Source organism: Hypanus sabinus, chromosome 3, assembly GCF_030144855.1.
Source record: "Hypanus sabinus isolate sHypSab1 chromosome 3, sHypSab1.hap1, whole genome shotgun sequence".
In the NCBI taxonomy this organism is placed as follows: Eukaryota; Metazoa; Chordata; class Chondrichthyes; order Myliobatiformes; family Dasyatidae; genus Hypanus; species Hypanus sabinus.
The window spans coordinates 138,148,678-138,166,587 of record NC_082708.1 but is presented as its reverse complement, the minus strand read 5'-3'; the positions used below and the strand labels follow the sequence as shown (position 1 = coordinate 138,166,587).

Sequence of the window (17,910 nt, the reverse complement as noted above, 5' to 3'; positions counted from 1 at the left end):
AGAGGTGTACAAAATTATGAGGGATACAGACAGAATAAATCAAAACAAGGTTTTTTCTACTCAGGTTGAATGAATCTGGAACTAGAGACTAGGTTAAATATGAATGTTGAAATATTTAAGGGAAACCTGCTGCGTAGGTTGACTCTGTGGTTAAGAAGGTGTATGGTGTATTGGCCTTCATCAATCATGGAATTGAATTTAGGAGCTGAGAAGTAATGTTGCAGCTATATAGGACCCAGGTCAGACCCCACTTGGAGTACTGTGCTCAGTTCTGGTCACCTCACTACAGGAAGGATATGGAAGCCGTAGAAAGGGTGCAGAGGAAATTTACAAGGATGTTGCCTGGATTGGGGAGCATGCCTTATGAGAATAGCTTAAGTGAACTCGGCCTTTTCTCTTTGGAGCGAAGGAGGATGAGAGTTGACCTAATAGAGGAGTATAAGATGATGAGAGGCATTGATCGTGTGGATAGTCAGAGGCTTTTTCCCAGGGCTGAACTGGCTGTCACAAGAGGACACAGTTTTAAGGTGTTTGGAGGTAGGTACAGAGGAGATGTCAGGGGTAAGTTGGTTACACTTATAGTGGTGAGTGCATGGAATGGGCTGCTGGCAATGGTGGTGGAGGCAGATACGAAAGGGTCTTTTAAGAGACTTTTAGATAGATACATGGAGCTTAGTAAAATAGAGGGCTATAATTAAGCCTAGTAATTTCTAAGGTAGGGACATGTTCGGCACAACTTTGTGGGCTGAAGGGCCTGCATTGTGCTGTAGGTTTTCTATGTTTTTATGTTTAACCTGAGGAGGAACTTTGCCATTCAGAGGGCATTGCAATTGTCCAAGAAGCTGTGAGTAGAAGTGGTGGATGCAGGTTTGATTTCAACATTTAAGAGACATTCTGATAAAAATGTAGGTGGGAGAGGCATGGAGGGCTATTGTCGATGGAACTAGGCAGAATAACAGTTTGGAATGGACTAGATGGGCCACAGGGTCTGTTTCTGTGCTCTAGTGCTTTATGAATCTATGACTCTAACAATACAAGGACATCGAGAAAAGCCTTAGCTTGTTCAACCTATTAAAACATTAGCCATCATTCTTCTATTGCTGTTAATTGTTACCTTAAATAATCGTAGACAGTTCTATTAATTGAATTTGAATACAAAACATAATAAAACACCAACATCCCATGTCACTTTACAAAGATAACTCCTCAAATTTTGTCAGCAGTTCTTAGATAGTCATAAATAGCCTTTTAAATTTGATTGTGAAGAAAATATTGCTTTACTTGATACCTTCATGTCTACCAGGTTGTATTCTTTTTGTATTAAACAAAAATAAAGTATTTTTTATAAAATTTAAAAAATGGGAAATACCATTTATAGTAAAGTATATAAATGTCAAGACTACTGGAAGACTTAGATCAGAAAGGAGGTACAGGAGCCTTAGGTCCCACACCACCAGGTTCAGGAACAGTTATTACCCCTCAACCATCACATTCTTGAACCAGAGGGAATAACTTCACTCATTCCCAACTTTGAACTGATTCTGCAACCTATGGACTTATTTTCAAGGACTCTACCACTCATGTTCTCAATATTTATTTCACGGTGATTTATCACTGTTATTTTGCTTTGTTTGTATTTGCATAGTTTGTTGTCTTTCCACATCGGTTGTTTATCCACCTTTGTTGTGTGCAATTTTTCATTGTTTTTATTTATTTATTTGTGTTTACTGTGAATGGTCACATGAAAATTAATCTCAGGGTGGTATATAGTGGCATATATGTTATGTGTACAATGTCTTGTGTATGTGACTCAAAATGGCTTCTTTGGTTTGTTAAGAGTAGGAATGCTTCTTTGTCTGATAAGTGTTTCTCTCGCAGTTGTTTAGCTTTAAACTTGCTGATATGGAGATTGTATACATTTGTTAACCAATGGGGAATGCTATTTTGTCTTGTGAGGCTGGGAACTTGGGGGGGGGGGGGGGGGGTTTCGAGAGAGTAAGGAGGAAGATGCCGAGGAAGGTGGACGTGCGCTGCACTGCTTGGTTGACCACCAGGGTGGTCCCGGGTGCGAAGACGTGTAGGTCAGAGGAAGGCGACGAGGATCGAATGGTTCGATGGTTGAGCTCCAACGATGTGCACTAAACTGACTGAACTTTGATAAGTTGGCGCCATTTGCTTTTTCTTTTCTTTCATATATATTGTATTGCCTAGTACTCTTTTAGTTTTAGTAAACTCTTTAAAGTGTATTACATAACGGTATCTGGTGTGAAGTTGATACTGTGTGCGGGCACGAGGCATAAACTTGATTCTCACAGCACCTGCGTGTACGGGAGGTGGGGTTGGTGAGTGGCTGGATCTCCTTTTCCCCTAGACATATACCAGCCTGTTGGGTAAGTGTTACATATGTATTTTGATAATAGATTTACTTTGAACTTTGAGCTGCAGAAAGCTGTGAAGACTGCCAGCTCCATCATGGTCACTAGCCTCTCCACCATCCACCATCCAGGACACTTGAGGTGATGCCTCAAAAAGTTGGCATCCATCATTAAGGATGTCCATCATCCAGGACATGCTGTCTTTTCATTGCTTCCATCAAGGAGGAGGTACTAGTGCCTGAATACACACATTCAATACTTCAGGAATAGCTTCTTTCCCTCTGCTGATTTCTGAATGGACAATGAACCCACAAACACTACTTAATTATTTTCCCTCTCTTATTTCATTACATATTTAGTTTCCTTTTTTATATATAATTCTTATGATAATTTATAATTTTTACTATTGTGTATGGTAATGTACCGTTGCCCACAAAACAATAAACTTCACAACATATGCCAATGACTTTAAACTTTATCCTGATTTTATTTAGTCATATAGAGTTGTGCTGTGGCTTGGACAATAAATGTCACAGTAAATGGTATGGATGGGATAGGAGGCTACAAATTAAGTGACCTGTATTCACTTGACATTTTTCACTTATCCTGAAGTTAATGCTACTGCAGCTTTGAGGTGTAGTCACTGTAATAATACAGGAATCACAGAACTCATTCTGCACCCTGCCAGCCCCTACAAGCAGCATTGTGATCATGATGAAATAAATTGATTTTCAAATGCACACTGAAGTTTAAATATGTAACCGAGAAGCTGCAGATGCTGGAAATTGGAAATAAAAACAGAAAATACTAGCAATATTAAGACGAAAGGGTAGGATGAGGCAACGCAAGCCAATCCTCATAGAGGCATCAGAAGTGAAGAGAGTGATCAAATTCATTCTCTGGTGTCATCATCTCTGAGGACCTAACCTAGACACAATATACTGATGTAATTATAAAGAAGTGGTTATGTTTTATTCACGGTTTGAGGAGATTTAGTTTGTCTACTAAAGCACCTGAGAACTCCTACAAATGTATCATGGAGAGCATTCTGAATGGCTGCACCACTATCTGGTATGGGGGTGGGGTGCTACTGCACAAGATCAAAGTAAGTTGCAGAAAATTAGTTAGCTCCATCTTGGATACTAGCCTCCATAGAACCCAAGACATCTTTAAGGAGTGGTGCCTAGGACCCCTAGCACCCAGGACATTCCCTTTTCTCATTGTTACCATTGGGAAGGAGGCACTGAAGCCTAAAGGCACACATTCAGTGATTCAGGAACAGCTCCTTCCCCTCTGTTATCTGATTTCTGAATGTACTTTGAACCCATGAACACTATCTCACTATTCTTTTATTTGCTTTTTTTGCACTACTTATTTTAACTTCACTGTTTAATGACACACATACTTACTGTAATTCAGTTTTTCTATATTTATTGATCATATATTTTTCTAAAAGTTAATGAATTTCACAACATATGCCAGTGATATTAAATCTGATTCTGATTCTGAAATACAAAGCTGATCAGGTAGAATCTGTAGAAAGAGAGGCAGTCACAATAAGATCTGAAACGTAACCTGTTATGGTCCGGTCCGAAGCTCGCATTCCGGGTCTTCATCGGGTCCACAGACTCCGGACTCCGGGTCTTGTAGCCTTCCCTCCTTTCACCCTTAAGCCCAATTAGGATCAGCTTGGCTTAAGGAGGTGCACCTGATGCCTATCGGCTGGCAGGTGTATATACAGGGGCTCTGGGATGGAGTCTAGTTGGGTGTTTGTCTGAATATCCTGTTTTGACCCTGGCTTGGAGTACCCACTGTTAATCATCTAGTTCTGTAAGTCTGTTCTTGTGGTCACCCTGGACTGAGCTCCCTTCCAATCCCTTGCCTCTGTTGGGTAAGCAGGCTGGACTTCTGTTGCCTGGCAGGGGGACTCTGACCCTTTCCTACCCCTCTCTTCTGATGGGTTGTGCCCTGTGACCTGCCCAGCCCCCTGTGTTCCTGCCTGGGAGGCTGGGTTCTGCCCAGAAGTTATGTGGCCTGCCCAGGGAGCTATCTTCCCAGCATTCCTTGTCCCATAGACCAATCCTTTAGCCTAGCCAGGGTCCTGCCTTTGCCATGAACTCCCTGAACCCCAGGATCATCTTTGCATGCCATGGTCTCCCCATCTTGTTCTATCCTTTAGTTGTTCCTGTCCTGCCTCTAGTACTTCAGTGCCTGCATCCTGCATTTGGGTCCAGTCTCCATGTCCCCTTGTGACAAAACCAATGTTCTACCAACTGGGAAAGAGGAAAAAAAAGTTGGATTTCAGTAATGGAGAAGATTAAGTGGTGGGGCAGGTAGATTGGTAAAACAAAGGAAATACCTTTGAAAGGATATGAGTAACATACCTGCTTGGATCAGATTATTTGCTTAGTCTGTGCAAGGCATTATTAATAGCAAGAAATGCCCAGAACCAGATTGTACTAACACAGAAAGGAAAACTGAGACAAAATAATGTGAGCAACACACAATGCATCAGAGGAGCGCACATGGTCATTCAGTGTCTACAGAAGAAAGTGCACAGGCACCAATTTGGACTGACACCCTTCGTCTGCCTGACCTGACTTAAAGAATTCTACTTTTGTTCAGTAGGCTGAAGTATGCACAGAATGAAGATGGATTGTTGTTTAAGCTTGTAGAGGGCCTTATTGGAATGGTGCTGAAGTCAACATACAGAAAGATCAGAGTCTACAGCATAGCAGTTTAGTAGTTACTACAGTCGCTGTATAATGCCACTAATCACTGGTTTGGGTTAGATTCCAGCTGCTGATGATGGTAATTTGTATATTCACATGGGTTTCCTACAGGTGATCACATTGCCTCCAACATTCCAAAGACATACAGGTTTGGGTTAGTGAGTTATGGACATGCTATGTTGGCATAGGAAGTGTCACAATATTTGATTTGATGCAGCTGGCGTATTTAACTGCACAGGATGTTTCAATGTTTTGATGTACATGCAACAAATAAAGCTAATCTTTATCTTTCATTGGGATAAGAATTAAAATTGCAGGGAACCAGAATCTTCAGGTTATTCCTGCAAATTGAACACAGTGCTGCAAAAAGAAAGATTATCCAATCTGATTATAATTTGTCCAACTCAGAGGAGACCAAATTGTGAACACTGAATGCAGTACGTAAGATTACAAAAAGAAAATGCACCTGGAAAACAAAGGTGTCATGTTCACTCAATTGATATACCAACCTAGAATTAAAATCTTGAGTTTGAATTTTATTTTCATTGATAAATTTGTTCATTATGTATGAGTACTGAGGTACAGTGAAAATCTTTGTTTTCCATGCTGTTCATACAGATCATTACAACAATGTATTGAGTTAGTACAAGGCAAACAATAAAATGCAAGGTCATAATGAGGCAGATTGTGAGATCATGAGTCCAACATCGTACTAGGAGACTCCTCAACTGTCTTACAACAGCAGGATAGATGCTTGCTGTTACTTACTTTCATGTAAAGACAAGAGTTTTGGCAAATGTTACAAAGCTGATACTGTCACTGATAAAAAAGATGAATTAGTTAAATGAGTAGCAAAAATCTGCAGATTCTGGAAATCCAAGCAACACACACAAAATGCTGGTGGAATTCAGCAGGCTGGACAGTATCTAGAAAAAGAGTACAGTCAACATTTTGGCCTGAAACATCGACTGTACTCTTTTCCAAGATGCTACCTGGCCCGTTGAGTTGCTCCAGAATTTTGTGTGTGTTGCATTAATTCATTATTTGTTAGAAGGTGAGTAGATAGCATTAGGATGTGGATTTGCTAGAATCTAATTGCATAGAGAAGCAAGCTTGAGTAGAAACGGCTAACAAATATTTGTATGTTCTTTTGATTTAAGCCATTCTCCAAACCTTATTCCATTGACTCTCATCGCACCCAACCTCAAATCCATTGCATAAAATCAAGGAAGAGAACGAACAAGATACAATTTGCAGGTGCTGGAAATCTGAGCAACACACACAAAATGCTGAAAAAACTCAGCAGGCCAGGCAGCATCTATGGAAAAGAGTACAGTCAATGTTTTGGGCCAAGCCCTTTGGCAGGACTGGAGAAACAAGGCTGAGGAGTAAATTTAAAAGGTGGGGGGAGGGAAGAGTGAAACCTGAAGGGGAAGGAAATCAAGTAAAGAGCTGGGATGTTGATTGGTGAAAGAGACAGAAGACTATGGAAGAAAGAGAAGGGGGGAGGGGCACCAGAGGGAGATCATGAGTGGGCAAGGAGATAAGGTGAGAGAGGGAAAAGGGGATGGGAAATGGTGAGGGAAATAGTGAATGGCGGGTGGGAAGCAATACCAGAAGTTTGAGAAATCGATGTTCATGCCATCAGGTTGGAGGCTACCCAAACAGAATATAAGGTGTTGTTTCTCCAACCTAAGTGTGGCCTCTTCACGACAGTGGAGGAGGCCATGGATGGACATACTGGAATGGGAATGGAAAGTGGAATTAAAAAAGGGTGACCACTGGGAGATCCTGCTTTTTCTGGCGAATGGAACATAGGTGCTCAGCAAAGCGGTCTCCCAATCTATGTTGGGTCTCATCCATATGCAGGAGGCCACACCGGGAACACCAAACACAATAGATTACACCAACAGACTGACAGGTGAGTCAGACTCACCTGTGTAGAGATGGGTGCAGCTTTGTTCAGCTTGCAAGGATGTGCTAGGAGTGAGATCGGTGGGGAGGGACGAATGGACAAGGGAGTCACATAGGGAGCGATGCTTGCAGAAAGCAGAAAATGAGGAAGGGTGGCAGAGATGTGCCTGGTGATGGGATCCTTTTAAAGGTGGCAAATGTTTGGATAATTATGTGCTCACAAGTAGGTGAGGACAAGAGGAGTCCTATCCCTGGTAGGGTGGTGGGAGGATGGGGTAAGAGCATATACATGTTAGGATGTGGGCAGACTATTGGTGTTCTTCACTCCCAGGAACATGAAGCTTTCAATCTTTTCAGCCTCCTCATGGTGATGAAGATAACATGTGTACTACCCCCCCCCCCCCAGCTCCCTTGAAGTTTTGCAGATATTGAGGGAAAGTTTGTTGTCATCACACCATGTTTCTAAGAAGAGAAAATTTGCAGATGCTAGAAATCCAAGCTATATGCACAAAATGCTGGAAGAACTCCAAAGTCAGGCAGCATCTTTGGAAAAGAGTAAATGATCAATGTTTCAGGCCAAGACCCTTCATCAGATCATAATGATTGTTCCCCCAGCATTTTGTGCATGTTGCCATGTTACTACACTTTCTACCTCCTTCCTGTACTCTGACTCATATTATCTGAGGTGCTAACATCTGCAAACCTGTAGATTGAGTAAGAGCAGAATTTGATTATGTATGTAGTAATGTTATGACATTCATTCTTCTTATAACTGAAGGAAAAGGGCAACATGCTGAAATTATGAGACTAAACTGGTAACATTTTTCAACATGCTGAGCCTCAAAGCCTCTGTCTTCCTTTCAAGATTCCATGATTAAAGATATTGCATACATCCACAATTTAATATGATTTAATTTTACATTTAAAATTTGACATACAGTTGATGATTCACTTCATTCAATTTACCTTTGTCCCGTTCACATTTTTATTGTGCATAAATCTGAATTCCAAAATTTCTAATTTACATATAAAAATGTGGCTTTGCTTCTTTGCTCGATTTTTTTTTCCACATAAAGCATTTTTATCCAAAAGGAATCTGTCATACCTAAATATGAGTCATTCAAATTCACAGTGACTCACTTAGCAACAACCCTTTTGCTGCACTATTAAAGTTCATCAAAATAGTATAAATGTGTGATATTAACCTTCTATAATAGCTTCCCCATTATAGATCTCTTACAGTTGTATCAAAGGTCACTAGAGGGGAGCTATAAAGCAAATACACAAAATCCAGTTAAGTGTAATTTATACTTTCTTCTCCTGTGGTAGTGGAGTACTTTTTAATTAGACTGCTTTGTGAGTATAATTGGCAATATTAATTATTTAAGTGATAGTTCTAATTTATAACACGTAATGAAAAAGTATGTAATCACACAGTGGCTGCATTTTAATAAGAATTTTGCCAGCAAATAAAAGTCTATTTTTAAAATTAGTTTGTCATTGAGGAGGTTCAGTAGTACGGTTGCTTTTTAATGCATTGAACATTAATTTTTACTGATAAAGCAACAGACATTGGAAAGAAAGCAATAGGTTGTCATAAAGCTTTTTGGTGTACTCATATTTAAAGAGGGTGACACAAAAGGCACAATTGTAAGTTAACTAACCTTAATGGTAACTCTGTGTTAAATAATGGAATCAATTAAGAACATTATATGTGTAATGGCCCAGGAAACAACAATGATTGTGGGATTAAATGAGGAAGATTCTGATCAGTTTTCATGATTTCCTTGAAAATGTGATGGGTCAATTGAGCTGTTAGCTAAATTTATATTATTGAAGTAGATTTTGAAAAGCAGTTGCTAATGTTCCAGTTGAGAGATGAGTAAACAAATATAAAACACCAAGGTTCCAGATGGTGACAAGAAATGTGTTTAAAGGTTTGAAATTTGTCCAGATAATAGCTCACATATAGCCTTTTCTCAAGTACAGCATGGGAACTTAGACATCAAAAACAGATTGAGATGCAATTTTAGTATGTTTTGGAGGTGTCCTAGCTGCTATGACAGTAACAGCAGAAAGACACACAGCAAACTGAAAAAGGTTAAGTACATTAAATGTTAAAAAAATTGAATTTATGATTATTTTCATATGCCTCTTATCACATTGGCCACTTGCCTCAAAGTTTATGCTAGATCACTTCCCCACTTACTTATCTATAACCTTTCCCTCTCAAATGCCGATCAAGTCCCTAACCAACTGTTGTGCATTCAATATTTCAAAAATGTTTAAGTAATTTTCTAAACATACTATCCGATTAAGCATTCTTTGCTGTTTAAGTAATCAATATGCATTATGAATAAAAGTACATGAATAACATGCATCATTATGCCGCCATGTCATATGTGCACACCTTGCTAAACTGAAAGCAATACTAAGGCACACATATCCGGCCCATGTTTTCATTCAACTAGTTTTATGCTTTGGACCTACATCACCTACACCAGATACATTAACCTACCAACCATTATATCTTTGGGATGTGGGAAGAAAGTCGAGCATCTATCTTAAACCTTTATGGTCATAGTGGAAATTCAGGCTAAGTCAGCCTGATCATGGACAACAACTGTACTCAAGAGGATCTGGTGCTGTAGGAGACCAGCATTGCCTGCTGCCCACTCTGTCACTGAGGTGTTCATTGTGAATCTGGCTGCGCTTTTGTTGACCAAACCACAGTCTGAAAGTGACAAAACTAGAAATCTTAATGAATCCCAACAGCAATTAGGAGTGTTAGTGAACAACTTACTGATTTCAGACTTATGAGTGGTCCCAGATGGACTGAAAGGGCAACACTACCAGCGTGTGGAATTCCTTACTAGATCCTACCTTCTCGGCATCACTGGATTTGCAAGGACCCAGCAAAACGTTCCAGTTTTGTTCAGGAATTTCGTGTTCATCTCCCAAATTACTGTTAAGTCTTTCCATCAGACTGCTGTCCAAATCTGCTGGTAATGTAAGAGAAATTTGTCACCCAGTTGTGTAAAATGCCTACCATCTCAGCGGCTTTTAGGGATTTGATAGATCTATATGCTCTTTAAGCAATGAGTATGTCAATCTTCAAGGCTTTATTCTGTAACATTCTAAACTAATGACATGCTGCAGGCAAATTGAAGAAGTATTCAAGGAGCTTTGAAAAATAGTGTAGTTTTTTTTATAAATGTCTTTGTTCGTTAGAAATGAAGGAATGGATGAACAATCATCCAATCATTTTGCAATGAGTCTGGTTTCTTTGAGAGAGCAAAGGCATTGAATACCCTTTGAAGGCAATGTAAGAAAACATTGGTGAATTGAGCTTATAAAGTGAAATCCCCACAAATTGACTGCCATCTTTTGATTAACCTCTGTAAATCAAATGGGAAGCCACTGGACCTATAAATTCCTTATCAGTGTGGCACTCCCCTGAGGTATAAAATGTTATTTCAATAACTATGCATCTTTTTGAAATCATTTGGTCTTCACTGGATTACCATTCATTGAGAAGGCTCTTGCTAGATTTCTAAATATGAGTTGGGCCAAAGGGCCTTTTTCTAAGCTGTATGACTTTATAACGTGTGATCTTTTGATAGTTAAACATCTAATCACTTGTTACACTGGCAGAGAATGAAATGAAAGGCTATGTATGAAAAATAATTGCACATTAGAGGGGTTTGCAAGATAAAAAAGAAACCATATTCAGATTACATCAAATAGAGCAACAAACTGGTGTAAGTGAGTTCACAGTCATAATTCAATCAGGGTTTTACTGGTATTTGTACAGCTTGTGAGTCCCTCTCCTAAGTTTTATGACTTTATCATCATCTCTCAATTGAATTACGTTGGTGAAGCTCTTTGCCAACTACATGCTATTATCACATATTCAATACACAACCAATTTAATTCATTACTTTTCACAGTCAGATCTCCTAATGGTCTTGCATTAGTTTTTCCTATCAGTTCATACAATTGCAAGGTGTCTCTTCCAGAGAATAAATTGGAAAAAATGCCCATTCCTTTACCTGATTAGACATTTCTCTCTTTCCTTTGTCTGGGATTAAAGTTGATTTACTTCCACTCAACTTTTGTGGGCTGTGTAGGTGAGTGAAAAGTTTTGAACAACCCTCCAAAAACAGAGTGCCTAATTGACTGAATGGTGAATAGATTGTGAAGTGTGCATTCTTTTTGCTGTGGGCTGACCTTCTGGTGTTCATAAAGCTTGGTCTTGTGACTCTCAATTCTGTCCAAAATGCTCATTTTCCACTTGGAATGTTTCTATGCCAGGGATTCCAAGTAGCCAGTGTGGATGTGGACATAATGTAATTTGGATCTCACTGGCAATGTTAGACCATAAGACCAAAAGGCATAGGAGCAGAATTAGGCCATTTGGCCCATTGAATCTGCTCTGCCGTCCAATCATGCTGATCCTTTTTTTTATCCTCATCAACCCCCGTTCCTGGCCTTCTCCCGTAACTTTGATGCCATATCCAATCAAGAATCTATCCATCTCCATCTTAAGTACACCCAACGACTTGGCCTCCAGAACTGTATGTGGCAACAAATTCACCACCACTTGGCTAAAGGAATTTCTCCGCATCTCTGCTTTGAAAGGGTGCCCCTCTAACATGAGACTGTACCCTCCTGTCCTAGACTCTCCCACCATGGGAAACATCCTTTCCACGTCTACACTGTCAGGGCCTTTCAACATTTGAAAGGTTTCAGTGAGATTTTCCCGCTCCATTCTTCTGAATTCCAGTGAGTACGGGCTCAAAGCCATTAAACGTTCCTCTTATGATAACCTTTTCATTCCTGGAATCATCCTTTTATACCTCCTCTGGACCCTCTCCAATGCCAGCACATCTTTCTAATGTAGCCAGGTGACCATTGAATCTTACTCATTATTGTTGAAAGTGTACTTAGGCATCCATCTGGGTAATGCTAGAATAGTTGTCTATGCCTTTACGTGGAGATGGTGATGTCATTACACACACGCGGGATAGTGGGGAGACCATTTTGTTTTCTGCAGAAGAAGCTGGTGGGGATTTGGGATTAATTTCCTCCCAGAGATACTGGGCATGGTGAAGAAAAGTGAGTATTAATTGACAATATATATGTGAATTCATTTATGCTTGCTGGCAAATTAAAAATATTGGTAATTTGACATGTTTTACATGTGGATGCTTTGGATTTTCACCAGTGAAGCATCAGCACTGGATAGCGTGATGTGTGCAAAGTTCCTTACCGGCCAAGTAGGTCAGTCTTCCTGTAATTTAACTACTGGGCAATACCTTGTAAAAGTTGTGCCAAAGTGTACCTTTTGTCTAACTTTATTGTATCATGACTAATTGTGAGTGTGACAGCATAACGTGGATGTTTAGTCTCTGTTTGGAAGTTAGGCATGTGTGAACTAAAAGGGAGTAGACGTCTTAGATGAGATGTATTCGCTTACATTGTCACTGCTATGTGTAAGATCCAGGGTTCGTGGAATTCTAATGTTGTTTGTATTGTGTTCCTTCAGAATAGCTACTACCGTATTAGTATCGTATTAGTTTTGTATAGTTTGCTTTATGTATTTTTATACTGCATATGCAATTCTTCGATACAGACGGGTGTGGATCAAAGGTTAAACTGCTGGCTGGCTTAGGCTAACAGCTGTAAACGGTCTTGATATTCCCTACCTTTGGTATCTAGAGCTAGATGCAATTCATTGATACACAAGGGTATGGATCGAAGGTTAAACTGAGATTGTAATGGAAGATACTGGTTGTAAATTCATTCGATTGTTTTAAGACCCTCTTCCAGCACTAAAACAGATAAAGGAATTAAAACCCAAATAAGTGTTTGTTGTCCTGAGTGTGTACTTTTCCCCAGGCTACAAAACTAAGATGAGGGGCCCAAAACTGTTCAGAATACTCAAGGTGAGGTTTCACCAATAGCTTATAAAGCCTCAGTATCACATACTTGCTCTTGTATTCTAGACCTTTTGAAATGAATGCTAACATAGCATTTGCCTTCTTCACCACTGACTCGACCTGCAAGTTAAACTTTAGCGTGTTCTGCAGAATGACTCCTAAGTCCCTTTGTATCTCAGATTTTTGAGTTTTCTCCCCATTCAGAAAATAGTCTGCACATTTATTTTTACTACCAAAGGGGATGGTGTTGATGATAGCTTGCTTAATCTTCCAGCAGATTTTTCTCAGAGGTTCAGATCTCAGAATCATACAAGAAAGAAGGAATCAGTGTTGCCTGGAAGACCATGAGGTTTGTGAAATTCTGCACTGTCTGCAGTCCATCGTATCTGCCTAGGGAATTCTCCACCTTTATCCTGATTGCAGAATACACATCACCTCAGGGAGATATCATGCTGGCACTGGGAGAATTGAACACCATGGTTAACAGGCAAGAAACTACCCACCCCATGCATTCCCCATTACTACAGGGGGTTTCAGTCAGGCTAGCTGGACAAAGCATCCACTAAACTACCTCCAGAAGAAGAACCAAACCAACATATTTGACCATTATTATGTCACGATCAAATGCATCTATAAAGCCATGCATCCACCATGCATGCACTTTATGCAAAGTGATCACCTAGCTATGCTTCTACTTTCTGCATATGAGTAGAGACTGAAGAGTAAGGCACCAAGTGGAGAGAGCTACAGAGGTATGGTCAGGGGAAATGGAGGGTTCTTTATAGGATTGATTTGAAGCGCTGGACTGAATCATATTTGGGGATTCATCAACAGACCTAAACTAACTTCCTCAAGACCTGTGTGGAAGCGTGTGTGCCCCCAAACGCAGCCCGAGATGAACCAGGAGATTTGTAACCTTCTGAGGGATAGATCTGCGGAGATCTGGAGAATTATAACAGGCCAAGTCTAATACCTGGTCAGCTATTTTGTGAGCAATGAGGAAATTCTGGACAAAGGTGGGAACAGAAACAGATTCTCAACAGCAATGGCAGGCGTACTCACCATCTCCTCCTCCTACGCAAATTCAAATATCATACATGGCAATGACACATCACTCCCCGATGATCTTACAGATACTCAACAATTGTTTTTTTTTCATAACAATTAGTTTCCACCCATCTTTATATTCCAGACATTCACAAATCTTCTGGAAGTTGAGATTGTGACTCTATTAGTTAGTTAATCTAGCTGTAAAGAATTTTAAGTTCAATCGTGTATCCTTGTGATTGTACAGAGCAATTAATTCATTGAGCACTGTACTCTATCTTCAACATTGTACTTAACCTTTTATTCGGGATCAAGGAATTTACATTAAAAACAACCTTTTAATGCAATTTCCTTTTATTTGCTGTAATGAAATGCTAAATGAGCATTGCTGACCTTTTTTTACATCAAGGAGATTGGTGAAGGTGAAATCCCTCCAGAATGCACATTAATGTGGTAATTGTTCATAATCACTAAATATTAGCACAGTATAGGATATTTAAATGATCTGGAAAAATCAATAGTCAGGATTTGTGATTCAAATTTGACTAATAATAGCATTCAGTGTATTTTCATACATCTTGACATCAATATTATTATTAATTTGAATACATCCAATCTATTATTCATAATTTCTGAAAGAAGCCTGTCTAAATCAGTGCTTTTTATAATGAAACCTAACTAGTATTTTATTCTGTGTAAGTTGTCTAATCAAAACAACATGGAACCCAAACAAAGTATTATCCAGAAAGTAGTGTTAACCTCTTCACTTAGCTTGCTTAAATACGTGAGTTTTTTAGTCAGAGGTTAATATATTGCTCTCTGAAATAGACCACAAAATTGTAAATTGAATCTTTCAGAACACAGAAGAATACAGCACAGGAGTAGGCCATTCGGCCCACAATTTTGTGCCGAACCAGCTAAAAGGCAAACCAAAACTCACCAAATACTAATCCCTCCTACCATCACCATGTTGATATCTCTTCATCCTCCCTATCAATGCATGTCTTAAAAAGCCTCTAATGTATTTGCCTCTACCACTATGATTGGCAGTGCATTCCAGGCATCCATGACTCTGCGTTTAAAAACTTACCTCTCACATCCCCCTTGAACATACCTCTTCTCACCTTCAATGCATGCCTTCTGGTATTAGACATTACAATCCTGGGAAGCAGATAATATCAGCCTCTCATAATCTTATAAACCTCTATCAAATCTCCCCTCAGCTTCTGACACTCCAGAGAAATCAACCCAAGTGTATGCAGCCTTTTTTTATAGCACATGCCCTCTAAACCAGACAGCATCCTGGTGAGCCTCTTCTGCACCCTCTCCAAAGCCTCAATATCCTTCCTATAGTGGGATGACCAGAACTATACACACCACTCCAGATGAGGCCGAACCAGTTTTATAAGTTGCAACATAACCTGCTGTCTTTTGAATTCAATGCCTTGACTAACAAAAGAATACATTCCATAGGCCTTTTTAACCACTCCGTTGACCTGTGCAGCCACTTTTAAGGAGCTAGGAATTTGAATCCCAAGACCTTGCCTTAACAGTAAACAGTCACCATGCATTTGCCCTTCTGAGGTGCAACACCTCACTTTCAACGGTGCTGAGCTCCATATGCCAATATCTACAACACTCAGCCCATATCTGCAACTATTTTTTACTATTTTTAATTATATTAAATTACATTTTAGTTTAGTCTGGAAGAAAATGAATGTCTTTGTTTTTGTGGACAGGTTTTACTTATTTGTGGATAATTATAGTAGCAATGAAATAACTTATTTCTTTAACTAGTTTGGATGAATAAAATATTTAGAGTCAAGATCTTTCTCTACATCCAACTGTTTCTGGCTCTGGAATAACATTGACTGAGGTGATGATTATCTCTGCTGTCTGCTCACAAGAGTCTGCTGGATAAGATTTGACATCCTTTTCTCTGTGAAAATGACAGCTATGGACAAAATCCACATGCGCATTGAGCACAATAGGGAGCAACACAAATTGACTTTATTACTTACATCCTTCATATACAGGAGGAGTAAAAATCTTTACATCTCTGTCTAAATGTGTAATGTGCAACTATAGTAATTTATAATAAATATTATGTACAACAGGATAGACAATATAGCATAGAAATACAGTTGCATCAGCATCAATTGAGCAGTTGGATGGGCTGGTGGAAGAAGCTGTCCCAGAGTCTTCTGCTGTAGTATTGTTTCCTAGATGGTAACAGCTGGAATAGTTTGTGGTTGGGGTGACTCGAGCTTCCAATGATCCTTTAGGTCCTATTTACATACCTGTCTTTGTAAATGTCCTGATTGGAGGGAAATTCACATCTACAGATGTGCTGGGCTGTCCGCACCACTCTCTGCAGAGTCCTGCGATTGAGGGAAGTACAGTTCTCAAACCAGGCAGTGATGCAGCCAGTCAGGATGCTCTCAGTTGTGCGCCTATAAACATTTCTCAGAATCTGGAGGGCCATACAAAACTTCTTTAACCATCTGAGATGAAACAGGCACTGTTGTGCCTTTCTCACCACACAGCCAGTATGTACAGACCACGTGAGATCTTGGGTGACGTTTATGCTAAGGAACATAAAGCTGTTCACCCTCTCAACCCCAGATCCGTTGATGTCAATAGGAGTTAGCTCGTCTCCATTCCTCCTGTAGTCATCAATCAGCTCCTTTGTGTTTGCAACGTTGAGGGAGAGGTTGTTTTCTTAACACCACTGTGTCAGGGTTATGACTTCTTCTTCGTTAGGCTGCCTCATTATTATTTGAGATTAGGCCAACCAGTGTAGTGCTGTCAGCAAATTTAATTAGTAGATTGGAGCTGTGGGTGGCGACACAGTCATGGGTATACAGAGAGTAAAGGAGGGGGCTTAGTACACAGCTCTGAGGAGCACCTGTCTTGAGGGTCAGAGGGGAAGAGATGAGGGAGTTCACTCTTGCCACCCACCAGTTATCTTTCAGGAAGTTCAAAATCCAGCTACACAAGGCGGGGTGAAGGCTAAGGACTCTGAACTTCTTGTCAAGCCTGAAGGGAATTAGGGTGTTAATGCTGAACTGTAGTTTAGGAACAGCATTCTCACATAAGCATCCCTCTTCTCCAGATGTGTAAGGACAGAGCTGGAGCTGTAGTTATTGCGTCATCCGGCGATTGGTTGTGTCGGTAGGCAAATTGTATGGGGTCCAGTGCGGGTGGTAGCATACTGCAGATGTAATCCTTGACCAGCCTCTCAAAGCATTTGCTTATTATTGAGGTGAGTGCGACAGGACACCAGGTGTTCAGACATGTTAACACAACATACTCTGCAGGGGTCAAAGCAACACGCACAGCACGCTGGAAGAACTCAGCAGGTCGGGCAGCATCCGTGGAAACAAACAGTCAATCTATTAGGCCGAGACCCTTAGTCAGGGACTAAAGGGTCTTCAGGGACTGAAGACGGAGGCGGCAGGGACCCTATAAAGAAGGTGGGGGGAGGATGGGAAGGAGAAGGTTGGTAGTTGCCAGGTGAAAAACCAGTAGGGGGAAGTAGGGAGGGGATAGGCAGGAAAAGTGAAGAAGGAATGTAAGGGAAAAGCACTATGTGTTGCCGAAAGAGGCGGAACCATGAGGGAGTTGATAGGCAGCTGGAAGAGGATGCAGAGGGAAACTGGGATGAGGGGAGGGAGGGGGAGGGAATTACCGGAATTTGGAGAATTCAATGTTCATGCCAAGGAGCTGGAGACTACCCAGACGGTATATGAGGTGTTGCTCCTCCAACCTGAGTTTGGCCTCATCATGGCAGTAGAGGAGGCCATTTATGGACATATCCAAATGGAAATGTCAAGTAGAGTTGAAGTGGGTGGCAACCGGAAGATCCTGTCTGTTGTGACATATGGAGCGTAGGTGCTC

General features: G+C 40.4%; 1 protein-coding gene across 3 annotated transcripts in view; it reads right to left on the bottom strand.

The window, feature by feature from the left end:
• LOC132391693 (general transcription factor II-I repeat domain-containing protein 2-like) overlaps positions 1-17,910 on the bottom strand; it is a 226,475-nt gene that overhangs the window by 91,623 nt on the left and 116,942 nt on the right. Inside the window, exon 2 of one of the 3 annotated variants that reach the window (XM_059965220.1) lies at positions 9,905-10,020. The exons of the other annotated variants lie outside the window; for them this stretch is intronic. Coding sequence (XP_059821203.1) covers positions 9,905-10,020 — 116 coding nt within the window. The remainder of the gene's footprint in view (positions 1-9,904; positions 10,021-17,910) is intronic. 3 annotated transcript variants of the gene reach the window in all.